Source organism: Grammomys surdaster, unplaced genomic scaffold (assembly GCF_004785775.1).
Source record: "Grammomys surdaster isolate TR1022 unplaced genomic scaffold, NIH_TR_1.0 172, whole genome shotgun sequence".
Lineage (NCBI taxonomy): Eukaryota > Metazoa > Chordata > Mammalia > Rodentia > Muridae > Grammomys > Grammomys surdaster.
Window position 1 is genome coordinate 1665129 of NW_021604620.1, and position 27944 is coordinate 1693072.

The window sequence follows — 27944 nt, forward strand, 5'->3', positions numbered from 1 at the left end:
ATGGAGTGAAGAAGCTGTTTGTGGACCAGGGTATGATCATACACGCTAAATATGTCCTGGACCCCTCCATGAGTGACAACAGGCCTGTGAGACAGGAGAAAGAGCAAGGACAATTGTTCAGCGTGCGTACATGTTTCTGACTCCTAGTAAATGAGCACTCAGGGCAGAGGGAGGCAGGAGCAGAGCCTTGGCAGACATGAGTGGTCCCAGGTACAGGAATTGCCCCTAGATTCTGTTTGGAATTGAGAGGAGGCTAGGACAGATGACACCTTGCCTCAGGCTCCTACTTTGCTACTCAGTGTGAGTTTTCTGAGGTGACAGCAGATAGCGATGCTTGGTTGGTGTGCTGTGTCTTAAGGGAAATGATATTTTCCTTACGTCATCATAAGCTCATGCCTTGCCTTCGAGAAGGAAGGACAGATGTACAAGGAGTCATATGTCAGAAACACTTGATTCCAAAGGGCCTTTCCTGCTTATTAGGTCTAAACTCAGTACTTTGGGCTTTGTCTTCTGAGAGAGTGGGTCACCTCAAAGTATAGCAGAAAGATTTGCTGGGCTGTCTGTTCATGATGTATGTGTTTTAACATGTGTAAATTGTACCTTAAATAAATTGTTTATGTGTTTATTTTTGGTTTTGACACCAGGCTAGCCTTGAATGCCTTATTCTCCTGTTGGGATCCAAAGTCAGGGACTGTAGGTATGTGCCCGTCTCCCAGATCTAGCCGTCAACTGTGGAGAAGAAATGATGTCTGGAGCCTATGTCTAGAGATTGGGGTACAGCTGGTCTGGAGATGAGCCCATCAGCTTTTGCAGCTCCTGGAGAGTCTAGGTGCAGCCAGAAGTGACAGCTGCTGACAGAAGGGCCAGGCAAATGAGTCAGAACAGTGAGTCTCCTGCTGCCACCTGCAGTCGGGAGTCTGCTCTGCCCTGCTTTAGGTGAGGGGCAAGTGTCTTCTTAGACTCACCGATGGCTCCATAGACACTCAGCCTCAGCTGGCCTGCATCTTGCCACGAGCTAGTTGTACGGTCAGCTCTGGCTTCTCTGTTCTCAGGGCAAGATGGCGGCTGATGAAAGCTCCGCAGACACTCTGCGACTCCAGTTCAAGGCCATGCAGGAGCTACAGCAGCGACGGTTACAGAAGCAGATGGAGAGAAAGCGGGAGAAAGAGCTGAGCTGTCAAAGCAAAGCTGACGACCAGGAGGGGCTCATGGTGATCCCGGATGGTCTCAGTCTCCTCGACACAGAGGAGCAGAACCTGAAAAACATCTTTGAAAAGAGGTAAGGACCCTTCGGCCACACTGCAGGCAGGTGGAGAGGGCAGGGGTGCAGGTGGAGAGGGCAGGGGTGCAGGTGGGGAGGGCAGGGGTGCAGGTGGAGAGGGCAGGGGTGCAGGTGGAGAGGGCAAGGGTGCAGGTGGGGAGGGCAGGGGTGCAGGTGGAGAGGGCAGGGGTGCAGTGGACACATTGCAGGCAGGTGGGGAGGGCAGGTGTAGACAGCTAGTTCTCCTGGGAAGGTGTTTGTAAGTTCAGCATGAGTCTGGCACAGGTGTCTGAGGCCTCTTGTAGCTGACAGAGCTGTGCATTCTGGGGCGAGAGCTGCTAGGCAGTGTATTTAAAGCCAGACAGAAAGGCTGTAAACTCATCACGCCGTGGTTAGTCTGGATTCTCTCTCCCTTTGCTTAGACCTGTGTTTCAAAGGGCTGGGATGGAATTGATAGTTTGTAAATCCTGGTTCTGACTGGGTCTTTCACCTCTGCCAGCATCCCTCGCCCCACCCCCCACCACACTCTGAGAGAGATCGGCAGGTAACTGTCACCCTGTTCTGAAGCGCTGCTGATTTTTACTTTGTTTTTTCTTTAGTCATTGGTGTGAAAGTTTAGAGATATCCAGAATGTCCTCAGTGCTCTGGACTTGACTGTGTCACAGGCGCACACAGACCTGTGTAGGCTGACACAGTTCCTCGTGCCAGCCTTGTCCCAAGGACCACAGCCATCAATGAGTTGTCTCTTTGCTTTTGGTTTTGCCCAGAATATTTTTGCTGGATTCAAACTCAGTTTCTCAATTTTCCAAATGACCTCCTATAAAATGTCAATTAAAAAAAAACGCTTTCTCAATAATTAAAAAGTCCCGCCGGGCGGTGGTGGCGCACGCCTTTAATCCCAGCACTTGGGAGGCAGAGGCAGGTGGATTTCTGAGTTCGAGGCCAGCCTGGTCTACAGAGTGAGTTCCAGGACAGCCAGGGCTACACAGAGAAACCCTGTCTCGAAAAAACCTAAAAGAAAAAAAAAAAAAGTCCCATGGCTTGTAAATATTAAACCTCAGCTTGATCCAGACCTGTCTGTAGTGAGTGGACCTGGCCCCAAACCAGAGACAGTGGAGCTGGTAGGTCACTCGGGCTTTGGCGGAGCAATGTCAGGCACAGCAGAGCTCACAGTGGTCCTCACCTAAAATCGCTGTCATTCATAAGTGCTTGCTTAGCTGTTTCCAGGGCTTGCTCTGGGCTGCGTCATTTGCCCTTCCCATGGCTCTGATCATATACAGGCCTGAAGCAAGGACTCACTGAGGCTCCCAGTTTAAGGATGCATGGTGTATGACCATTGTGTCAGGATAGGAGTGGGAAGAGCTCCAGGCTAGGGGTGAGCTGGCTAAGGCACGAAGCCAAGAGCCAGACACCAGCATAAGGCCCAGCTAAAACTAAAGCTCTGCTCTGTGTCCCAAAGTTCACAGTCTCTGGTTCAGACACTCGAGGCTATAAGGGACATTTTATATCCTTGCCTTGTGCCTGACACAGGGGCGACCCCAGGCCCATCAGGGTGCTTCATAGTTCTGAAAAAGCCTCACAGGACAACCGACAGTGTATAAAGCATGTACATCTGTGTATATGTGTGTGTATGCATTTGTGTGTGCATGTGTGTGTAAGCATGTGTGTGCATGTGTGTGTGCATGTGTGCGATCTGAGGAAGTGTGTACCCTGAGTTCTCCTGTATTTCTGAAGCTGAGGAAAGCTTCTGTGGTGAGACCATTCTAACCTCTCTGCAGTATTTATTCTTAACTAACACATGATTTTAGTTTTTCTTTCAATTCCAGATTTCATTTTTATATTCTTTTTTTTTGCTCTGTTCTTTGAGATTATTTTTTAAAATATTTTTATGTTTTTTGCTTTCTCTCTCTCTTTCTTTCTTTCTTTTTTTTTTTTTTAAATTTTCGAGACAGGGTTTCTCTGTGTAGCCCTGGCTGTCCTGGAACTCACTCTGTAGACCAGGCTAGCCTCGAACTCAGAAATCGGCCTGCCTCTGCCTCCCAAGTGCTGGGATTAAAGGCGTGTGCCACCACTGCCCGGCTCTTTGAGATTATTTTAAATCTTGTTTGTTTGCCATTAGAGAGCATGGTCTATATTGGATTTGGAGTTTGCTTTGTGGCCTGCAGTCCTTGGGGGCTTGAAATGAATGAAGGGGAGAAGGTCGGGGACAGTTCAGTCCCTAAAGTACCTGCTTGCAAACATGAAGATAAATTTGATCCCTGGAACCCATGTAAAAATGCTGGGCATGGTCACATGCCTTTGTAAAGATGGGGACAAGCAGGTCCTTAGCTATCTGAGCAGCCAGTCTAACATAATTGGTGTTTTCACACACGAACAGACTCACATGCACATACATGTACACACGTGTACAGACATGTTATCCTATAAGAGCATATAGTATTCTAAGTCTTAATTAAGAATTGAGGCTGGTGTCCAGGTTTTAGGTGAAGTTGGCTTCTAGGCTAGTGAGACACCCTGTCTCAAAGAAGATAGATGGGATTCCTGAGTATAACCTCCACGGGTGTTCTCTCAGCTCCATACACACGCACACGTGCATATCTGTATACATGTGTATTTACACACACTCATACACATGGACACACACGAGAGCTTTTATGTAACCCATATGAAGAAATAAGCAGCGCTGTCTGAGCCTTCTTACATAGCACATGAATGAATGCTTCCTCAGCTCTGGAAACAGTCTGTTCAAATCTCTTTTCTCTCATAGTTTTGGTATAATTTTGTACAGACAACTTCTTAGTGCCCCCTAGTGCCTACCCCTGATCCTACAAGTGTAAGCCAGCCGCAGAGGCCTAAGCGCTGGTTGCCTGTGAGGAGCAGTCGGTCCACCTTTCCCTTGCAGGGTGCTGGAAGATGAAATCCAGCAGCTTCGTAACGAGCTCCGGGAGACAGTCGATGAGAACGGGCGACTGTATAAGCTGCTGAAGGAGAGGGACTTTGAGATCAAACACCTCAAGAAGAAAATCGAAGAGGACAGATTTGCCTTCACAGGTAATTCCACTGTGGCTTGGAGTCTAGGCGGGTGGACCCAGTTGTCCTGTAACTCCAGAGAACAGTGCCTGGGTCAGGTGTGCTCACAGTAGTCCATAGGCTCTGTCTCTCCTTGGTGCTTGGCTTAGATGCTACAGGCATCTGCTGTGTGCTGCAGAAGGAACGTTGACTCCTCTATGAGAAGTTTCTAGAACCCAAACATCTTCAACAGATGCCACTCTCAACAGCTGCTATGCTGACCCTGGCTCTGTAGGTCTGGGCTATGCTTTTACTCTCTTGGAGAATTTGGCACCAAAAGTATAGGAAAGACTCTGATTCTGCAGGTTTTGGGGTAATCTTGGCCCTGTGGGTGTGGGCTAGGCACAAGCTCTGCAGTGATGCCTCTGACCTAGCGTGTAAATTTGTGGGGACTGTGACTCTGATGGCACAGTGCTCCTGTAGACTACAGCATACCTCCCAGGTGGGTATAAACAGAGAGCCAGTGCCACCCACCATAGGGAGCAGCGGGGCTGCCCTGCTCTTTCCAGAGCCTCTCCCTCCCTGTCTCCCTAAACAGGTCTGGCTTTTCCTATCCACATCAGAAAATACAGGAAGACAAGGCTTTGGGTTGTGAGAATAGACACTCAACTTTGCTTCCTGCTGCTCAGGGGCATGGTTGGGGGCCAGGGTGTGTTGGTTAAGCCAGGGTTCCAGAGAGATCGGGAGATCCATCTCTACCATCAGGAAGGGTGAGGGGGCAGGGTTTGGGGTGGTTCCTCCTCCTCAGCCTGTACTGTTTTCCCACCTCTTCTGTCTGCCCATGCACACACATGTGCACACAGCTTTGTGTGCGTCTCCTGGGACTGCTTAGGTCCACTCCCCATGCTGAAATTATCGTTCAACCCTTGGTCTGGGTGGTCCTTATTTTCTGAGTTTTCTCCCTCCTCCTTCCCTCCCTCCCTTCATTTTCCCCTGCCCCCTCCCCTCCCCTCCTCTTCACATCCCTGTGTCGCTCAGGCTGGTCTAGAACCTGTACCTTCCCCAGCCTCCTCGGTGTTAGATTCTCAGGCACAGCTCCACTTGCCTACACTGAGCACAGCACGTCCTCCAGTTAGAGTTGTTCTTTCTCCACTTGCTGAAGTGCAGAGACTGTAGCACCACCTAGGTCCCTTGGTGTCCTGCTTGTGTATTACAGTTTCGTGGTTTTATTACTTCTTTCCAGATAAGGTCTCATATAGCACAGGGTATGCTCTGTTTTTCTGTGTCGCTAAAGCAGACCTTGAATTCTTATTCCTTTTGTGTCTCCCTCTCTGCTGTGGGGATTGCAGATGTGCACCACACACAGCTGTTAAGTGTAGTATGCCGTCTGGAAGAGCTCATGGTCGGCACGGAGGCTCTGCCTGTAGCTTTTCTGTGTGCTGTAAAGACTGCTTTCAGGCGCTGGCCTGTCTCTTGTCTACTCTGCTGCCCTGTTTATCCCCAGGGTTGCCGCTTCAGGACTGGGGCTGTACTGGAAGGGCTGGGGAAGGCAGGAAAAGAGCATTGCCGTTCTCACTGGGTTCTCCCTGCTCCTTGGACAGTCGCCTGCTGGCTAATTGTGGGGTTTTGTTGCTTTTGGGTTGAGAGGAAATTAGCCCCTGGAAGATGGTCTCCGGGTCACTCATGTTTCCTCTCTGGGTGTTAGTAACTGTTCCTTTCTAGAAACTTCCTTCTCCACACATTGACTTGAGGAGTGTGCTCCATGAGAACATGGAGCAGGGTGTTCACACCACATCCGACCCAGAAACTCAGCTCAAATGGAGTTTCTTTACCAGCTGGAGCCCTTTCCTGTGTGCTTGTCTCCTTCAGTGCTATGAGGCTTGGAGGGAAGTGACTTTTTTTTCCCCTCAAGACAGGGTTTCTTTGTGTAGCCCCAGCTATCCTCAAACTCACTGTGTAGACCAGGCTGGCCTCCAACTCATAGATCTGCCTGCCTCTGCCTCCCGAGAGCTAGGACTAAAGGTGTGTGCCACTGCCATTTGGCAGAGAAGTGACTTCCAGTTGCGTCCCTCCTGGCTGAACTCATGGTGACCCTGGATGCAGCACAGAGAGGCCAGGCCACACAATCTCTTGCTGTCTGCCCGCCATGGAGCTCCAGCTGGCACTCATCTTCCCTGCACATGCCCGCCTCCCCGTGCCCGCTGCCCGCCTCCCCGTGCCCACTGCCCGCCTCCCCGTGCCCACTGCCGGTACCCTCCAGCCACTCAGCCTCCTGCACATTCCTCTGACGGGCCATGGGCCTCCCACCCCAGCTCACATGGGCTGCTTCCTATGCTGAGAGCCCATTCCCAGCTCTTACCACACTGCCTCTGGGCTGGATGCTTTCCTCTTATTAACTTAGGCCACTGTTCACGATTCCTCTTCTCCCAGAGGCCCCTCCCTGGTTGTTCCTGTCTGAAATATCATCACCTGGCACACTCACCCCTCTTCATTCTGAGCACATGTTCCCCCCAGATAGCACGTCCGTAATTCTTCTTATTGCCTGTCGATCCTGCTGGAGCATGAGCTCTCCAGGAAACGTTTCTGTCTCCTACGGAGTCACTACCACTGAACATCCAGCCATGTGACCTCGGCAACACTGAGCACTAAGAACCTTTTCACTGGAGCGAGGGACCTAGCACTCTGGCCTTGCAAGCATAAAGATCTGGGTCTGATCCCAAGTATCATGTCTTTGAAAAGCCAGGAGTGGTGGCACTTGTAATGCCATGCTGGGGAAGCAGGTGGAGCTCTGGCTCCCTGGCCAGCCAGTACAGCACTGGTCCAGGCCAGTGAGAGACTGGGTCTCAAAACCAAAAAGGTGGACAGCACCCTGAGGGGCAACACCCACAGTTGACTCTGATTTCCCTACACACCTGAACCTATGTGCATGTGTGAGCACATATACAGCACACCTCAGCATGTGCATGTGTACACACATACAGCACACCTCAGCATGTGCATGTGTACACACATACAGCACACAGCATGTGCATGTGTACACACATACAGCACACCTCAGCATGTGCATGTGTACACACATCAGGACCTTCTTGGAGTTTGGCTACGGTGCCTCAACTTTGTTCCCCATGTCCCTCTTTAGGAACCAGCCAGCTGGACTTGGCTGGAGATTCTTGTGAGATGGCATAAGCAAGAAGCCAGCCGGACAGTGTCTACCGCACTATGTCTGCTGACCAAAGCTGGTATCAGGTAGATACAGAAAGGTCAGGGGACTGTGTCCTGCTCATTAAGGTTCATAGCTGACTCTCTGTGGAACTAAGATTCTGCTGTCTGATTTTTTTCAGGGTCTTATGTAGCCCAGGCTGAGCTCCCTATGTAGCTAAGAATGGCCTTGAACTTCAATCCTCCTACCTCCAGCTCCTGACTTTGGATTATAGGCATTGCGTCTAGCTGCCTTCTGATCCAATAGTCTGCCTGGGACCTGCCGATGCTCTGAACTGCCATGTAGATTTGAGGTGCAGGTTGTATTTTTAATGGACCTTGTGATTTCTTTCATTTTAGGGACGACTGGGATGGCTGGAGATCTAGTTGCCACCAAAATTGTTGAGCTGTCCAAAAAGAACCGGGGGCTGATGGCAGAGTCGGAGAGTGCAAAGGTCAGGATAAAGCAGCTGACCAATCGCATCCAGGAGCTGGAGCACGAGGTAAGGGCCTGGCTGTTCTTCCTGGGGAGTGGACTCCAGAGAGAGAGGCCACATTGGAGGCCTTGGGTCCTTATGGAGGTCACAGGGTACAATTGTTTGCAGTGAGGCCCCCAGTTTCTTCCACATCCAGAGAGAGGAAGTACGTCAGGCAGCTAGGGGATTCTGGCCATTGGGAAGAAGCCTGGCATGATGTGGCTAAGGGGATGGACACAGAGCTTCACTGTGACATCTGCAGCTGTTCGCATGCCCCACACCTATCTTGGTTCCCCATCCATCAGGGGCCCACAGGGGTGGCCCTGCTGACAGACTTCCTGAGAATTGAGAGATGCAGTGTTTAACTGTAGAACAGAGCCTGGCATGTCAAAAGCCCTAGATAAGTGTGCTTAGCCAGCTCCCAGAAACCCCTGTGCAACTGAAGCTACAGCCAGGAGCAGTGACATGCTGAGTTCTGTCCCCTCCCTCCCATCTAGCCACAAACCTGTCTGCTTCAGCAGGCATAGCCCTGCGGTTCTGGTTTCTGAAGAGTTGGAATGGTGCTGGAGCGAGCCTTTGCAGCCTTTCCCGAGTTCGAAGTCCCGAAGCCCTGCACGGCCCACCCTGTCCTCACAGCTGCCACTGAGGAAGAGTTAGGCATTCTGGGAGGTGTTTCTAGAGAACTGGCTCATGTTCTGTGCTGCTCGCTGGAGAGAGTAGAGTAGGCATGGTTCCACTCCTGGGAGATGGAGCCGTGTGGGAGTGTGGCACACACAGCCAGGGCAAAGGAAAAGGAGCAACACTGTGACAGGCAACAGTGGCAGGGGCTGCTTGAAGGGGCTTGTCCAGCAGGCCCAGCCAGAGACCATGGGAGCAGCATCCATGCAAAGGACCTAAAGGCTCATAGTGCAGAATGGCAGAAAGCACAGGAGATCAGTATGGTCCGAACCTGAATGGGATGATGTCAGGGATGCAACGGGGGAGGCATGCCCCAAATCAGATTGACCACCATGTATGAAGAACAGATGAGAAGTCACTAAAGGGTAGCTGCCTACAGCATGCTCCGTCACAGGGCTGTGCCCATGTGGTAGCCACTCTCTGTCTCACCTGTAACCCAAAGTCTATGGTTCCTTTAGTCTCTCCCTTCCAGGCTGAGAGTTCTGCTATCATTGTGGTGGTCTGAATAGGAATGGCTCCTATTCAAACTGTGTGAATGCTTGGCCATAGAGAGTGGCACTATTAGGTATGGTCTTGTTGGAGGAAGTGTGTCACTGAGGAGGTGGGCTTTGAGGTCGCAGATGCTCAAGCTATGCCCAGTGTGCTATGGTCTCCTGCTGCCTGCGGGATCAAGACGTAGAACTCTGTTCCTTCTCCAGCACCATGTCTGCCTGCATGCCACCATATTTCTTCCTTTTTTTAAAGATTTATTTTATTTATATGAGTACACTGTAGCTGTCTTCAAACACACCAGAAGAAAGCATTGGATCCCATTACAGATGGTTGGGAGCTACCATGTGGTTACTGGGAATTGAACTCAGGGCCTTTGGAAGAGCAGTCAGTGCTCTCAACCACTGAGCCATCTCTCCAGCCCACCACCATACTTCTTGCCAAGACAACAATGGAAATCCAATCTAGGGGCCTATGTGTGCCAGCCGTGTGTATGTACATTTACCAAGTGAATCAATAGCCAGCCCCAATTAAATGCTTTCCTTTATAAGAGCTGCCATTGTCATAGGGTCTCTTCACAGCAATAGAACCCTAAGACAACTGTCATGGCAGGAAGCATCGTGGCACGCAGGCAGGCATGGTGCTGTAGAGGTAGTAGTTCACAGTTCTACAGCTGGATTGACAGACAACAGGAAGAGCAAGTGACCCTGGGCCTAGTTTGAGCTTCAGAAACCTCAAAGCTCACCCCCAGTGACACACAAGAGTGCACCTCCCAGTGGTGCCATTTCCTAAGAGTCTCTGGGGCCATTTTCATTCAAACCACCCTAGAGCGTAAGGATGAGCTGTGGTTATTTATTGTGGTCTCACCAGATCTTTGGGCTGCTCTTTCTGGAGCAACGAGGAAATAGGGCTGGTTATCAGTCAAGGTCTCCTGTTACAAGTAGCTTGGAAAGGAGCATTCCGTGGTAGTCCACATGTGAGCCAAGAAGTCAGACACTAGGACAGGTGGCCACCCCTCCAGCAGCACTGAGTGCTTCAGCTGGCTGTGCAGCTGCTGGGCAGAACCAAGTATGAGTACCATGTTCGCTTTTTCAGCTGCAGATGGCATCAGCCAAGCCACCAGCCAAGGGGGCCACTGACGCAGGGGCTAAGCCACTGAAGACCCAGACGGGTGACAGAGCCTTGGTATGTATGCTCCTGTGTGCTGAGTCTGTGAGGTAGCCATGCCCTGGGCTTCCCCTCCCCAGTGTGCACTCAGATACTCTACCATGATTCCCTAGCCAAGGGTTCTTTTCTGCCATTGTGGCCTCAGAGCAGTCCCCAAGCAACAGACTCTGTCTATGCCCTGTGCCCAGGATGCCTGGCAGAGGCCAGGGAAGACTCAGATGTGAGCCACTTTCCATGGGGGTGGGGGACTGGAGAGCTATGGCCTCTAAGCCCTGGGAGCACAGACCAGGAGGGAAGGCTGGTCCACTTAGATGCCTGCTCCCAGGCTGGTCATCTCTGCTGCAGTTTCATCACAGGGCGACACCCACTACTCCCTGCCCTGGAGACAAGCTAGCTCCTGGCTGCCCAGAGTACTTCTTTCTTTTCCCTTCAATTTGTGTGTGTGTGTGTGCGTGTGTGTTTATGTACAGGCATGTGAGATGCACCTGTGCATTCTTACATGGAGAAGACAAAGGACAATCTCATGGGTCATCAATAACACCATCTACTCCTTTGACACAGGGTCTCTCTTTGGTTCCAAGCTCACCACTTAGTACAGGCTGGCTTGAGGTGTTTAGCTGTATTCGACTGGATCCTCTGTCCCTCCTCCCTGGCATTGGCATTACAAGTGCTTGGCATCATGCCAGCTGTTTATGTGGTACTAGGACTGAATTCAGACCCTCATGCTTGCACTGTAGTGACAGAGCCATCCGTCTCCTGGTCTCCTGAGAGCACTGTACCCCCGTGCAGCACTGTGGCCTTACAGATCTGCCCCTCAGACCTTATTTTGTAGCTAGTGAACATGCCACAAAATGTCAGCAATGTGACTGTGGCTTTATGAGAGAAAGGTAAGCGCCCATAGATGGGTTGCCAGGAATGCAGAACCCAAGTCAGGCTAACCTGCACCAGTCTACCAAGTGTCCCAGCAGCTGTTCCAGGGTTTTCTCAAGAAGCCAGATCAACTGTGACAGGCAGCCAAGCCCTGAAACCCCCAGCTCAGTGCTGCTCCTATTCCATGTTGCCTCTTGTCCGTGCCTCAGGATCAGGCCACTGCTTGCTGCTCTTAAGAGGAATTTAGTCCTGGGTGTGCAGTGATGGGCCTCTTTGGGATGCAGGAATGGGTGTATGAACCAGTCTTCTTGCTAGGGAGGCAGCCACAGTGTTCTTAGTGGGCAATGTTCTTCACAACCCTTCCTGGTGAGGAATACTGCCAAGATGTTCTTGATTTATCCAAACCAGTGAGGTCCCTTGACTTGAGTTACCCTGGTTGAGGAACTGTTGAGTGCCTTGTTAGCCTGCTAGGATTATCTATCTGCCTTGCCACACAGGGATTCATAACCTTGGTCCATAGAGGGTTCTAAGAAGAAAAGGAGTAGCCATGTACAGGAGGGTGTAATGGGCCTTCAGAAACAGGCTAGCCTGAGCTGGCAACAGAAGCTCGCCCTGCATCTGAGAAGCTGGTGTAGGAGCTATCCGTGTACTCTTCTCTGGTGAAGTAGGTGGTGAGCCTAGCAGGAGAAACAGTGCCTTCAAGGCATAGAGGCCGGGGAACCAGAACATTCTGCAGTCAGCTCACTCGGGTCTCAGTTGCATAGCACTTAGTTTGAGCCCAGAGCTCACAAGCAGGAAAAGGACATGAGCCAACATAAATCAAGGACAGGGGAGCCCAGGGAGGGGCTCCTGGGCCACTGGAGCAGGCGTCTCAGCTGCATTCTGTAACCAGCTACAAGAGCAGGAGTCTCAGATGCACTCTGTAACCAGCTACAAAAGCAGGGTCTCTGATAGAAGAGTGTGCCAGTCTACAGCTCTCGTCTTAGCCAGACCAGGTCCTTTCCCTGGTATATTCTGCTCAGAATCAGGACAAAATCTTGTCTGCATCACTGGACTTCAAGGGGCAGCTGCACTCTAGAGGCCTGGCCCCAGTCTCCTCTGAAGCACATTCCAGAGTGCAGGGAAGGCAAGAGACTTCAGGAGGCTATGCTGTGAGCAGTCGGAAAAGCCTGTTCCCAGGGCTCTGTAGCTGTCCTTCAAAGGAAACAGCCTGCAGTGGGGGATCAGGCTGGCACATAGCCCCACCTCCCCAAAGCCTCTGATGGCTGGGAGGGAGAGTGGGCCCAGCTGCTAGGCCTCTCCAGAATGCCATATGGCTTTAGTCCCTGTCAACTACACTCCCAAGGCAAGGGGCCTTTCCCACCTCCTGAGCCTGCCCTAGGCAGTGCCCTTGGGATACCTCCCATTAAGTTCCTCTGTCTGCGGATGAGGAGCTGAGGCTAGGAGTGGGCATCACAGCCTGGCTCTGGATCACAGTGCCACAGGGGTGCTAATGTACTCTGCAGTGCTCTAAACAGGGCTGCCAGGGCTCATGACATTCATGACTGTTCATGACAGGAAGCTCTGAGCACCAGAAGAGGGTGTAGCTTCTTAGCCCAGGGCAGACTTAAAGCTACACATTAGCAAAGAAGGCAGATGCCTAGCAGCAGAAAAGGGCAGCAGGCAGCCGCACGGGCAGGACTCAGGCAGCTGCACGGGCAGGACTCAGGCAGCTGCACGGGCAGGACTCAGGCAGCCGCATGGGCAGGACTCAGGCAGCCGCACAGGCAGGACTCAGGCAGCCGCACGGGCAGGACTCAGGCAGCCGCATGGGCAGAGCTTAGGAAAATGAGTAGGTTTTCAAAGATCTACTTGCATTTTGTGGAATTCTTCATTCTGCAAATATTGTTTACATTGATCTTTGACTTCTATCCTGCCAGTGGTGTTAAACGCAGCCAGGACTTCTGGACCACATGTCCAGGTTGAGTTTCTATGATCACTGCTTTACAGTAGGGCGTTCCAAGTTCCATGAACTTCCTGGACTTTGTCTGTTGAGCCTGTCTTTCACACTAGCATTTATAGGAGTTTCTGTTTGTTCCACTAAAAAAATAAAGATTCAAAAGCCCCCATCATGGCCACCCTATTCCCCAAAGCCCAGGCCCCTGGTCCACTGGGGGCAGGAACAGGGGTCTCAGCAAGGCCTGGTGAGTACTTAGCTTGCTAGCCAACCTCACTGTTACTATGACAATCTATAACACCATTGGCAGCAGAAGCTCAGATTGGGAGACTGAAGGACCAGGGTTCTAATCCCACTGTGCCATCCCAACCCCATGCATTCCAGGGCAGCTCTGCTCTTCTCTAGAACTTGACTTTTATCTCTGATGGAAGGAGCTGGAATAGTTTGATCATGGAGGTCCCAGGGATATCTGAGACAGAGAGACAGGCAGTATAACAGTCCAACAGTTGCCTTAAACATCGTATCACCATCACCATCATTAAGACCGTGTCTCTCTGTGTGGCCCCTGCTGGCCTGGAACTCACTCTGTAGACCAGCCTGGCCTTGAATTCACAGAGATCTGCCTGCCTCTGCCTCCCAAGTGCTGGGATCAAAGGTGTGTGCCACCACACCCAGCTCAGATGATGTTTTTTAGATTTATTTATTTATTTATTTATTTATTTATTTATTTATGTGAGTATACTGTAACTGTTATCAGATATACCAGAGGAGACAACATTACAATGGTTGTGAGCCACCATTGGTTGCTGGGAATTGAACTCAGGAAGAGCAGTCAGTGCTCCGAACCACTGAGCCATCTCTCCAGCCCAGCTTAGATGAGTTTTAAGGAGAGAAGACACAAGCAGACACTGAGTCCAAGCATGTGTCTTTCTGGTGAGATGGGACACTTAGGGACTGGACCTGGTCCTCATTTCCATCCAAGCAAACAGGCAGCGCACACTTCCGTTGGCAGAGTCATAGCCTGTGCTGACAACCCCAAATCCAGAAGATGAGTTCCAGAGTTGGGGAATCAGAGAGTGCCTGCTGAGTTAGTGTGGTTTTCTGCAGGTGGAAAGAGGGTGCTCTTAGCTCCGCAGAGAGTGGCCATGCCCAAGGAGTGTCTGGGAGGTGTGGCACTTGCTGCCTCCACTATATGCCCCCGCTGCAGCCATGCATGTGACCACACATGTAAGTGTAACACAGAGAGCAGAGAACTCAGCCCTGAAGCCGGGCTGTCCAGACTCAGTCCATGCTCTTGGTCCTAGACTAGCCAGATGGTCCAGGCCCTGAAGACTTAGCTCCCACCCGCCTCTGCTTTGCATCTCAAGTAGCTGGGGTTTCTGAGACTACAACCCTTGCCCAGTGTCTGGAGCACACATAGGTAAATAGTAGCCCTGACAGTCATTCATATTTAGGCCACAAGTGACCCCTGTCTCCCTGTCCTTCCCAACCAGCTGGAGACCCCAGAGGTGAAGGCTCTGCAGGACAGGCTGGCAGCCACCAACCTGAAGATGAGTGACCTGCGCAACCAGATCCAGTCTACGAAGCAGGAGCTCCGTGTAGCCCAGAAGGTCTCCTACAGTCGGGGTGTGGGACTTCTTGTGTGGCCAGGGTTGGTCCTAGGAAAACCCCCATGACCCACTGGCTTCTTGTCCAAAGCAGGGGTGCTTAGTCCTGCTTGTGCTGGGTCAGCCCTGTCTGGGGTATGGGGTGGCCATCTTCCTGGAAGGGCTGCCCACTCCCTGGTATCTGCCTATGGACTGAGGAGATTAGCTCTGCCCACCAAGGAGAGGCCTGGGAGCCTTCTCTGTACCTCCCCTTGCCGCTGCCCTGTGCCCTGGTAGACCCTGGGCTTCCCCTCAGTGTGTTGCCTTACCTGTGACTCAAAAGGCTGCCTGGCCCACCTGCTGCCTCACACCTGTGACCTGCAGCATAGAGACAGGGAGTTTGGGCACTGAAGGCCCCTTTCAAAGGAAAATGCTCGGTTCCAGGGTGTTGGATTACCATAGTGAATTTGGCATCTGCCCTCCTTGCTGGAACTACTCAGACTGGCCAAGAATTACAGAACAGTGTTCTATTGTGGAAACAAGGGCCAGAGACTTGTCCTGCTGGATGGTGATCATCGTGCTGACATACGGAGGGTATTATTTCCACCTCAGAGCCTTGAGGTCAGCCTAGCTTCAGCTTTGGTGGCCACAGGGTCAGGTCTTCCTGAAGCACAGCAGCCTCAGTTGACTTCTCTGTGCTTACAAGGATCACTTGGCAGAGGCTATCATAGGAGGCCAGGTCCTGTGGCATACAGCATGCCCCCTGAGCCCTCCAGAATTCTGTGGTCCCCGGCAAGTCATGCAAGGAGACAAGGACTGGTGAGCAGGACAGTGCTGGAGTGTCCCAGAGAAGGGCTGTGACAATGGGCTCACTGCCTCCCCAGGCATAGCAGATCTGGACCTTTGACAGCTGAGCTCTGAGGTAGGAGGAAGGTCACACAGATAAAGCCATGACCATCAGGGGTCCCACCCCAGCACTGCCTCTGAGAGCCATGCAGTGAGGACAGGAAAGGCCTGGACACCCTCTTCACTGTCTACACTGAGCACCCGGCTTTGTTTCAGGTTCTGGCCAATGAAGTTGGGGACGACGTGAACATCCAGCAGCTCCTGGCCTCACCGGGGACCTGGAGGGGAAGGGCTCAACAAATTCTAGTTTTGCAGAGCAAGGTGAGTGAGTCAGCAGATGAGTCCTGGCCCTCACTGACCCTCGAGCACACAGCACTGGCGCAGGCCGTGGGTTCCACGCATCCTCTTGCGGCATAGCGGGGTTTACCCGCCCCCAAGCTGATTTTTGTTTATTTATTCCTGCACGCGCTCTTACATAACACTTTTCACATGCCCAGTCCTGGCGCTTAACCAGCCCCACAGCCGTGAGTTTCATTTCTGTCTCTGCAGGCATGATTGCCTGAGTTCACGTAAGTTTGCGTGACTACTGTAATCCTTTTTCCAGTTTCATACCAGAAACTTTTTGTTAGCCAGTAAAACAGCCTGGTCTGCCTCTTTATTTTCTAAGTATTTTGGCACACACCAAAGGTAGTTAAGAGAAGCAGTTCCAAAGCTGACTGGCTTGAGTTTAGACTCCAGCAATCTCTTCACCACCTGTGGACTGGTGCACAAATTACTCTCTGTGCCTCAGTTTCTGCATCTGTGTAATGGGGATAACAACACTTGTGCTTCCCCCGCCCCCGAAACCTTGGGCTGTTGGCAAGAATGATTGTATCAGCATGTTTAGGGGTGGGATTCCTCAGCATAGAGCCATCCGGGAAAGAGCACTAGACAGGTTAGCCCAGGCTTACCACCCCACTTCCACCACCACCCTCATTTTGCCTTTAGACTGAGAAGCTTCTGGAAGATGTGTGATTCCCTGAATTCCTTGAGCATGCCACCTGCATCCCCCGGGATCAAGTCTACACCCTTCTGGGTGCCTTTTTAATTAGGGTTGTCCATGGAATCCTTGAAGCCAGCATGAAGGGAAACAACATCCCCCAAAAGTTTGGGACCCTAGAGATGTGAGCTCAAGTCTCCTTACCATTAAGCACCCAGCACATACCAGCCTCACCAAATCCACCATTTCTATCATTAAGCTGAGTGTTGACTGACTTACCTACTTCCATACCACCATGAACATGTCTGATCTCATCTGATTCTTGGCAGTGGTGTAAGAAATACTAGAGAAAAGGCCACCTTTAGCATGTAGCACAGTTCTGAGAAAGCTGGGCATTTACTTAGCATAAACCAAGAGCGCTACCTCTCTCCCTGAGAAATATCAGCTCGGACTGGATCACAAGCCTCAGGGTTAGGCCCAAACCCTAGAAATGCTGTAGGAAAGGAGCACAGACCTCTGAATAGGATCCAGTGCTGGGACACAGGGCAAGAGTTGATAGGACCACATTAATCTAAAAGGATCAGTGACGGAAACACCCTGCAGAGTGACCAGACCTGCTGCACAGGCAGTCTTTGCCACCAGTCGCTCTGAAGATTGATAATCAGAGGATATAAAGAACTCTAAAACCTTAGCAAAAGAACAAGCAACTCAAATTTTAAATACTCAAATTCCACATACACTTCTGAAGAGAAGAAATGAAAATGGTTACCAAATGTATATATTTGTGTGTGTGCACACATGTGTGCATATGTGAAGAGGCCAGGGTAGACATGAAGCAGTGTCTCTCCTAAACCCAGAGCTCCAGGACTCCCCTGTCTCTGTGTCTCAAGTGCTGGATTACAGGCAGGCCACCTGTTAGTAGTCAGCATCCTTGGGCGTTAGGGTAAGGACACACTAAGATTCCCTCTCTTCTGGACACTGCTGTCATGAGCAGCATGTCTCAGTGAGGAGAGAGGGTGTGGGCACAGAGGACTCAGCCTGGTGTGGCTGCTGTGGAGGTGAGAGTGGGGATCTTGAGAGGACTGAAGGCAGAGCTTCCACTGAACCAGCTCTGCCACCCCTGGATATATGCCGAGAGACGTCTGGCCAGCACAGAGGGTCCCAGAGATGCCACCCCTGGATATATGCCGAGAGACGTCTGGTCAGCACAGAGGGTCCCAGAGATGCCTGACTACTATATGCTCTCAGCCTGGGTGCCCATCAGTATGTAAAGTACAGACTGTTGGCACGTGGTGGGAGAGAATGTGTGTGTGAACTGTGGTATTTTAGCCATAAGTCAAAAACAAGAGCGTATTTGCAGGAAACTGACTAGGGCTTGGATATCACTGTGTTAAGTAAAATGAGCCACACTCAAAGAGACAAATATTTTATGTTTTTTTTCTCATAGAGAATTTTTTAAATTGACCTGAAAGAGAGAGACAATAAGAAGAAGAAAACCAGGGGCGGAAAAGAGTGGGTGTGGCTCAAACAAGGTTACAGATGTTAGGAAACATCACAGAGAAACCAAACCCACTGTTTGTACAATGACTATGAGAATATTTATAATAAAAACAAAACATTTCCTTCAAAAGAATCACCTATGGCTTTTGTTAAAATATAGCTTCCAGGCCCTTCCTGCTCCCAGTCCCTCATCTTGGAGGCATGCAGGGTCAGGGGGGTTGGGTGCTGAATCCTCAAGGCAGGACTGTACCCTCAGGCAGGCCCATTTTCCTGTGAGGGCATTGACAGTCAGTGGGTACAAGGAGCCTGGCTGGGCACAGTCACGAGGAAGGGGCTGTCTCACTGACCCAGAACCATCTCTTCTAAACTAAGCCCCTTAGATGGCTTCTCCATTTGCCTAACATCTTCCTAGCCTGTACCCATTCTGTGCCCACTCTGGAAGGGTGGCTCCATCTTAAGCCCAGTACAGTCTTCCATGGCACCTAGGTGGCAGGACCCATGGCTGTAGACTGGTGGGACAGCCAGCTTTCCTGCCCTTAGGTCCGAGATCTTGAGAAGCAACTGGAACAGCGGCAGAACAAGCCTGCAGGCCCATTGAGCTCTGAGCTGCCTCTCAGTTCAGATCCAAGGAAGATGACAGCACAGGAGAAAAACCTCCTGCGGATCCGCTGCCTGGAGAGAGACAAGCAGGAGAGCTGGGAGGTGAGGCATGCCCGGCCGCGGGCTTCAGCACAGGGATGGGAGATTCACCACACTCATAAGGATGTGCTGTCCCTTACAGGCCACAGACACGGGGGCCTTGGGCCTCACTGCTTGTTAACCAGTTTGAGCTGCCTGGGTGGGACCTCACCCTGGGTCCATTCAGTGAATGCTAGATGGTCGTCTAACTATGGCAGTTTGAGAGGAGCTATGTGTAAAACTTCCTGTAAAGAAAATGTGTAGGTGTCTTGGTCATTGTCCCTGTTGTGAGAAAACTAACTTGAGGAAGGAAGGGTTGTTCTCAGCTCTCTGTTTGAGGGGAATCTATCCTGTCAGGAGGACAAGTGTGGAAGGAATGGGAGCCTGAGAAATGAATGCCAGTGTGTGGTGGCTTCATTTTTCTCCTTTTTATTCAGTCTGGTCCCTAGCCAGTGGGATGTGCTACCCATCAGAGTGGGTCTTTTCTTCTCTGGAAATAACCCTAGGGCATGCCCAGGGGTGTGTCTCCTAGGTGATTCCAAATTCAGACACCTTGACAGTGATGGTGAACCTTCACCCTGATCACATCCCCAATAGTGGAATGGGTGAAACCTAAAGAAACTGTCCTGAGGCTGTGAGCGGAGGGGCGGGCCAGTACCTCAGGTGTGCCTTCCCTGCTGACTGGGAGTCGAATGGGAGCTGTCTCTGGTCCTCAGCACCTGACACAGGCTTCCAACAGTGAGGCCTTCCATACCTGCCCACTGGGAGACTTCATCTGCAAGTGCGTGTGCCAAGCTCCAGGCCAGGGGTGTCAGGAGCCTCCTCATGGCCTCCTTCAGGCTCCTGCGCCTTGTGTACCAGCCTAATCACCAAGGTGCTTTAGCTGTGGAGAGACATGGTCCCCTGATCTTAGGACAAGTACCATGGTTTGGGAGAAAGGGAGGGGGAGATGTGAGAAGCAGAGGTGACAGTCCTTGAGATGTGACCAAGGATGAACACCAAGGTAAGGAACTAACAAGGGCAGGCTGGGATGACTGAGACAGACAGATGGATGGACGGGGAAGGGAGGCATGGGAAAGATGTGTGTGAAGACTGACGACTCCCCGCTCCATGAGAAGGTGCTAGAACGGAGTGTGAGTCGGTGACTGGACTGTGCTCCACCCTTGCCTCTATCAGCCCCTCTTGACCTCCAGCACGCAGGACCTTTGCTCTTCTCAGCAGCTCCCCAGGGCCCTCAGTTGTTGCCTTTTTAGGAAGTCCTCCTCAGACTATATTCTGTTGTGTCCCCTCCCCTGTCTGTCCCCTGCTTGGGTGTCTCTCCTTAGGAACAAATACTGTTTTTCTCTCTGCTTTACTGGAGCATGTCACAATCCCAGACACATAGTAGGCCCTCAGAAAATATAAGAATGAAGAAAGGAATGAGAGGCTCTGAAAATGTGCGCAACATATGAGCTTGTAGCTTATCGTGGTTAGAGCCCCGTGTACAATGCAGAGGGCATCCGCATCCCACACAGTAGGGATGTCACAGAAGCCTGCTGGCTGGCTTACCGAGTGCTCCCTCAGTGAGCAGGTTTAAATGGGAAGAGGCCAGTAGTCGCCCCCAGCAGCACTGTGTTTCTATTAGGAACAATAAAGCACAAGTTAAGTGGACACAAGCCATTTAGATTAAAAACTGGGTTAGATGGACAGTGCAGCCAGTTCTAGTTATGTCCTGTGTGTGTGTGTGTGTGTGTGCGCGCGCTCACACACGCGCATGTGCATGTGCATGCCCACATGCATGTAGGGGCCAGAAGACAATTGCAGGCGTCATTTCCCACTCCTGTGTAGGTCCCAGAGACGTAGCTCAGGTCCTTATCTGCCGAGCCATTTTGCCAGCCCTGATGTTCATGCTGTAAAGCAGGAAGGGTGCTGTGCTGCTGACCCGTCCCATCCTGTAGAGCTATATACCAAGTGCCTCAGGAAATCGGGGAGCTGGGCCTGCCAGAGGTCAGGGCCCTGGCTCCATCACTACCTCCTGTACCCTTCAACAACTGCTCCCCCAACCCTGAGTCTCCCCAGAGAGTGAGATCCAGGGTGCCTGGGCTATGATCATAGGCTGGCCCTCAGCTCTCGTCTTCTAATTACAGAAACTGGCCAGTGAGCGGGACAGCCTCCAGACAGAGCTGGAGGAGCTGAAAAGGAAGTTCGAGGGCATGCGGTCTCGCAACAAGGTGCTGTCCAGCGAGGTGAAGACCCTCAGGAGCCAGATGGTGACCCTAGTGGAGAAGGGCAAGCATGATGATGAACTCATTGATGCCCTTATGGTATGCAAGGCGGGGGAGCTGAGACACCCCAGATGTGCTTCCTAAACAGTCACCCCGAGTGCCTGAGGGAGATAGCTATGACCCTGGTCCCCTTGGCACTGGGACCCCCGTGGAGATGTGGGCGAGACAGGGTGTACCTCTAGGGAGCAAGCAGACTTCAGGGCAGGCCTGCCTCTGTGGACATCTCACTGATGGCCCTGTGCTTCATGTGTGCTGAGCCTCCTTGTTCTCCTGAGGTAAAAACAGCTGCCTTCTCCTGCCCCAAATCACGCTGTCCTTTCTTTTTGCCCCAAAGCAGAAAGCCTCTGTCCTTAGACTCTCTCTGGGGACATGTTCAAGGGACTGGGCCTCAAGTTAGGTGCTGACAGACTCCTTGTGAGATGGACTAGATCCAGAAACTGGTTCAGGCCTTTGTGTTCACATGTCTTCCCACCAGCTAGACACCCGCCCACTGAGCTCCTTCTGGTACCTGAAGAGCCCCTTTTCCCAGCACAGCCTTCTTGGCCCCAATTTCCCAGGAAGGAATCTGATCCCAGAAGGGATCAGAGTTGAGCCTTTCATCCCTCAGCGAAGGTATCCCTGGTTCTCAGAGGGATGGCTAGAGTCTCTTGCTAAAGTCTTCTTGGCCTAGGCAAAGTTGGATGGCTCTGGGGGAAAGTAAATGGTCCCTATCCTTCCTTGCCCTAAGTAGCCCAAACCTACCTATAACTGCCCTCTGGCTTGGCCCTCAGGACCAGCTAAAGCAGCTGCAGGACATTCTGGGCAGCCTGAGTGTGCAAGAAGAATCGAGACGCACCTCTCAACAGCAACTGGACCAGAAGGTCAACAGTGAGGCCCAGCAGAGCAGCAGCCTTGTTGCCCAGCTGCGGGCCATGGTGGCTGATCGAGAGTCCAAGGTGCGGCAGCTGGAGCTAGAGATCGGGCAGCTCAGTGGCCAGGTGAGCTGGGTGCCCCCGGGCCAGCATGCCAGTGCCCACACAGCCTTCCACTCGCCATGGTCACTTCAGCATGGGCCACTGCATCCTCCCAGCTCCATGGGAGCAGCTGTGTCCGGCAGCCTTCCTTCCGGTCTGTACACACTGTCCTTCCTGAAACACAAGTCCATCCATGGCCACACCACCCCGAGCAGGACTGATCCTGTCTAAAGCACCAACCTGGTCATGTCCTTGCTCAGCTTAGAAGCCACCTGGCTTCCTGTCACCTTTCTTGTCACCCTGTCCTGTCAGCTTTACCAAGGTCAAGAGGATCCAGACTCCTGCCAGCTCACCCTTTCCCACCTGCAGCTGTGGCCCTCATCTTGATGATCCATGTGGTGGCTGTCGCCCCAGCCACGGTGGGCACGCTGCAGTCAGTAGGAAGGCCACACTTTCCTTTATTAAAACATTTAAAATCTTTGACAATGTCATACATGTATACATGATATCTGGGTCATTTTCACACCCCCATTACCCAATCCCACCTCTCCCACCCTCCCAACCCCCTCCCTCTGATCCCCTGACTCCTCCTTCCTCACAGGTTCTCCTCTTGCTTCCATGTCGTGTGTGTGTGTGTGTGTGTGTGTGTGTGTGTGTGTGTATGTGTGTGTGTGTGTGTGTGTGTGTGTGGCTGAGTTTAATTAGAGTTGTGTTAGTGTGCCAGGGGGTTAGTAACTGGAGCATGGGCAACTTAGCAGTTGGGTGCACCATGAAGAAAGTGGGTGCCCCCAGCACCCATTGGCTGTCAGGAGTTCCTCAGAGGGTGTAGTCTTAGGAGCCCCTCCCCTCCCCATGTTGGAATGTTAACAGGCCCCACGTTTGTGTGGGCCTTGTCTAGGCCCCACAGCTGCTAGGAGTGCATGCATGCAACAGCCATGTCTAGAAAACAGTGTTCCACCGCTTCCCTTCCATCCTCTGTTCACTCCTCTGTCCCTTAAACACTCGGTCACTTATTCTCAACACTCTGACCAGTCATAAGTTCCTGTGACTATGTAACTGTCACCCACCGCCAGCAGAAGCTTCTCTGACCAAGGCTGAAACCAGCGCTAACCTATGGGTATAACAGCACACTTAGGATATCATGGAGCAAACCAACAGCAAAAGATCCCTTCCTGTGGCCTGTGACCTCCCCAGCCATAGGCTCCGCCCATGTTCACTGTATCAGCACAGATTGTAGTCTGTGGGTCCGATCTCAGGTCCAGCCATAAAGCCATCGGCTCCTCAGTAAGGGTCACGCCGCTGGTGCACCAGGGGTGTATCTTGTCTGGCAGGCTGCTGTCGTATCTTACAGGGATGACAACTAGGTATGACCTTTGATGACTGTTCTCCAGCAACGTCCATATCACTGTCTGGCACCATGAAAGCTAGCCAGCAGAGTGGGTGCTCCCAGCTTTTCTCCAGCTGTGAGACTCCCTGTGTCCTGTAACCAGTGTGTGGTGTCTTCATCAGTTGGATCTTACCAGCTAATTATGGTAGACAGCTAAGAGCGGTTACTGATAACAGCAATGCTGTTGGCACCTGCCTGGCACTGTGGTTTCCGTGTATGGCCTGTGGACTCTATAGCCACTCATGCAGCCTTTTTAAAAATTCTTTATTATTATATTTTTAATTAGCTTACAAAATAGCATTTCTGTCTGGCTTTTTCATAACCCTTGGTTTCAGTTGTCCCCTCCCCAGTCCCTGCTCAGACCTTTGCACTTGAGCGTTCACTCTGACCACCTTTCATTCAGATCCCAGCATACGTTCCAGCTCTTACCATCTCTCCTGAGTCTTCCCACAGACCTCCCCTTCCTGTGCTGTCACCCCTCCCTCAAAATGGCCTTGCACACTGTCCCCCCTTTCTCCCCCTTAGGATGCAAATGGCCATGAGCGCCTCCAGGAACCCTGTGCTGGGCCTTGGGCCTCTCTTAGCTTCCAGGTCTCCCCAAGCTAATCAATCTCTCCTCACACACGGACCCATGTTTTCCCCTGAACTCCCCTCAAAAGGCACAGGCTACAGGGCCTTGGTGCCTGCTGTGAGGCCACACACTCCAGTGTCTAAGGTAGGACTTGGGAGCCTGCTCAGGGCTGCTTACAGTCAGGTACCTTTCGGGACTCCTCCTACAGGGTGCTCCCAGGGACAGCAAAACCTTCTCCCTGTAGACTTCTCCTGGTGATGATGTTTTACGGCATTAGCCTTGCCCTGTTTCCTTCGAGAGCCCCTGGCCTCTTCCAGCTCAGGCTGGCACTGACTGTCCGCTCTGCTGTGTCCAGAGTGCCTGAGACCACAGGAGTGGCTGAGGGAGAGGCCTGGGTGTCAGGCGGTTGGGGGACACCACCTGGCTGTCTTCAGCCCTAGTAGCCTGGGGAGGAGTGCGTGGAGGACCCTGTCATCATTACCTCACTCTGTCCTTGGTCCACCACCCAAAAGAGGGCAGATTCTACCTCAAGATTGGGAGCTATGGGGGGGGGGGGGATGCTCCACTCAGCCAGTGCAATCTTACATTCCAGTATTCCAGTTTTCTAAGAATCCCTGGGGACAGTCCATGCCAAGCTGTTAGAAGCCATACTCACTGCTGTCCTTTGATGATAGCCTAACCTTCTGCTAAGGATCTTCTGGTACCCAAGAGAGGGAGGAGCTAAAGGACTGGAGTTTGGGAAGCCCTGTTTCACATAGCCACTGGCCCTGCAGGCATCTGGTGTTTAGGTGTTAGTACTGCCCTCTAGTCACACCATGTGCGGGGCTACCTAGAGAGCAGGCCCTCACAGATGTCAGCTCCTACCTCTCTATGGCACTGGCCTGCACTGTCCCCATGTCTCCCCATGGCCCTGGCCTACACTGGTCTCTCTCTGCAGCCTCCTTCTGAACAGAGGCATTGTGTGATGTCTTTGTTATGCAAGCTGTGTCTTTGCTGCCCAGGCCAGCATTCGCCCTGAAGAGAGGCTTCTTTCAAACTCCTGGAGCTGGAAACTAGCCAAGGCGCTCTGCGGCCTTCCCCTGGCCTCTGCACCAATGCTCTGACATCCAACCCACATCTGTTTCCTGCAGTATCTTCACGGTAAAGGAGGGGGTGAGGGGGCCAGCCCCACCGATGCCAGGTTCCCTGAGGACCAGACCCCAATAACCAACTCTCCAGCATCAGCAGGCGATCATGTCAGCAGGCTCGGAACTTCCCGGTAAGGAGAACACAGGATGGAGGGAGGGACTGTGAGGACTTGTGTACTATCCAGAGAAGCAGTATCCCCACTTCCTCTTCGGGAAAGCCCCTGAGTGCAATTTTGTTTTGTTTTATTTATTTTGAGACAGGACCTCGCTATGTAACCCTGGCTGGCCTTGAACTCACAGAGATCCTCCTGCCTCTATCTCCCAAGTGCTGGGATTAGGTCATATGCCACTATCTCTGGCCTTTTTGTTTTTCCACACAGAGATCAAGTGTCCCAGGCTGGCCTTAAATTTGAGATATAGCCAAGAGTGACTCTGAGCTCCTGATCCTCCTGCCTGAACACATGCACACACAATACACACACACCCCACACATGCACACACCACACACATGCACACATACCACAATATACATATACACCATGCACATTCACACATACCACACACGCCACACATATACACATATACACATACCACATACATGCAAACACCACACATATACACATACCACACACATGCAAACACTACACATAACCACACACATATACTACATACACACACCACATGTACACGCCACACACATACACACACCACATACATGCAGATACCACATATGTACACACATCACAGACATAAACCACACACATACATATACCACAGATACTGCATGTCACATATGCCACACAGACAGTCACACACCATACATACACACATGCACATACACCACATACACATACAACACACACATACACCACACACATTCACACACATCACACATAGGCACACCACACACATGCACACATACCATACATATGCACACCATACACATGCATACATATATACACACCACACATACACACATACCACACACACTACATGTCACACACATATGCCACACAGTCACATTCACACATCACACATACACACATGCACACACACCACACACACCACATACATCATACACATCACACACACACACACACACACACACACACACACAGTGTTTTAAGATGGCTGCCCTGCTGCTGTTCTATTTGAAACCTTCTCCTATTGGCTCTTCATGGCAGGAGGGGGCTGTCAGCATGGGTGCCCTCACTTGAAGCCCCGGCTGACGGCCTCTTTGCAGCCTCAAGGCACATTTACTCATAGGTCTCAGACTCACTGCTGTGGACTGCTGGGGGTTCTGTTTTATCGTGAGTAAGGACGGGCAACCAATCCATCCTCCCCTGCTGATGCTCCTTCTGCCTCCTCATAGCTCTGTGACCAGCCTGGGCCATACACTTGTGGAATCTGCCCTCACAAGACCATCCCTGCCTAGTCCCCATGGGACCTCACCCAGGTAGGAATACAGAGTCCCTTAGCTCTCAGAGTTTACTACGGTCTCTTGCTCAGCCTCCTCAGGCCATTTCAAGGATGGAGGCCTGAGGCTAGGCAAAGTACCAACATTCCTCCTGGGTTATGTAAGCTAGAGAGGCTGGTGGTGGGGCCACCTGATAGAGTAAACAGCTTCAGAGCCCGAGCTTGGCCCTGACTGCTAGGCTGGGGAGTCAGCATGAGGTTTCTGGCCTAGCCCCCACCTAGCCTTGTCTTATCCACTGAGAGGCCTTCTCCAGAGGGAGCACCCCACATCATGTGGGTCCTCACACTAAGTCACTGATATCCCCTCAGCTCTCCAGCCCCTCCTTTGTGGCTATAACCAGACTCAGGGCTTAAATGCACCCTTTGTTCTTCTTGTGGGCTCATAGACAAAGGATGGCTTGTCTTGCCCGAATCCTACCCACTGTCCACTGGAGATCCTGCTGTCACTCACCCCTCCCCACATGCAGGTCAGCTCAGGATGCAGACCAAGCCTCCAGTGGGCCTACTTTCACTTGAGGTTTACCATGTAGCTATAAAGCAAGATGGCCTATCGCTGGGCAACGTCTCCCAGGAAGTACCCGTGACACTTCAGGCCAGACACTGAATAGTTCAGGGACCATCAGCCAAGGGAAGCCACTTGACTCTGGCAGGGAACCAGGCCCCAGAAGCCACATCCTGATAGACAGAGCCAGGCATGGTGGCTGTGTCTTCCTCCCCTCCAACCATCTCAGAACCTCTGAATTTCCCAGTCCCTCCTGCCGTTGTATGAGGATATGTTATGTCTTTGAACTTCACATGACCTTTGCCCTCTGCACTCCACTCTGGCTGCAGGTTCTCGGACTCCCCAGAACAAAAAGGCTGGCAGGCTCAAGCTGCAGAAATGAAAGCACTTTGGCAGGCTGCTGAGGTGGAGCGGGACCGGCTCAATGAGTTTGTCACTGTGCTGCAGAAGCGGTAACTCATGGCACCTAACCAGCTCTCCTCAGCCTGTGGGTGGGGACTGGGCTCCCTCACAATCACAGCTCATGTGCCCTTCCAGGGCCCACAGCTCTGGTTCTGTCATCCAGGTAGGACGCGTTCTCAGGGACAGCCCTGCACAATCAGGCAAATTCGAAGCGATTAAGCTCTGTCAAATGTAGCCATCCTTCTAGAGCTACCAAAGAGTCTCAGATCCAGGCTAGCCTGATACTGGCAAGTGCTAGAACAGGAGGGTAGCTGGGGCAAGAAGCTGGGGCTTCTGAGAGGCAATAAGGGGTGTGCAGCCGAGGGGCCCAGTAGGTCCAGCTGCCTCCAGAGGGCTGCTGACAGGGTCCACCCACTCAATCAGTGCCCCTGCACACGTGACCCAGCTGGCAAAAACTGCAGGTATTCAGGCCAGCATGTAACCATGTGACCTCCATCCTGAGAAATACAAAGGACACCAGCAAGCTTCTGTCCTCACAGCAGTGTCATGTGTTAGTCAGGGCTCTTTGATGACAGATAATAGAAACCAG

The 27944-nt window shown here is 51.9% G+C and overlaps 1 protein-coding gene across 1 annotated transcript in view; it reads left to right on the forward strand.

The window, feature by feature from the left end:
• Positions 1-1058: 1058 nt before the first annotated feature.
• Positions 1059-27944, forward strand: part of Ccdc13 (coiled-coil domain containing 13) — a 35971-nt gene continuing 9085 nt past the window's right edge. The window contains exons 1-12 of the mRNA XM_028767441.1: positions 1059-1279; positions 4164-4312; positions 7829-7971; positions 10207-10296; positions 14578-14694; positions 15733-15837; positions 18536-18697; positions 20800-20976; positions 21708-21914; positions 24979-25106; positions 26348-26431; positions 27283-27405. Of these exons, the coding sequence (XP_028623274.1) occupies positions 1059-1279; positions 4164-4312; positions 7829-7971; positions 10207-10296; positions 14578-14694; positions 15733-15837; positions 18536-18697; positions 20800-20976; positions 21708-21914; positions 24979-25106; positions 26348-26431; positions 27283-27405 (1706 nt within the window). The remainder of the gene's footprint in view (positions 1280-4163; positions 4313-7828; positions 7972-10206; positions 10297-14577; positions 14695-15732; positions 15838-18535; positions 18698-20799; positions 20977-21707; positions 21915-24978; positions 25107-26347; positions 26432-27282; positions 27406-27944) is intronic.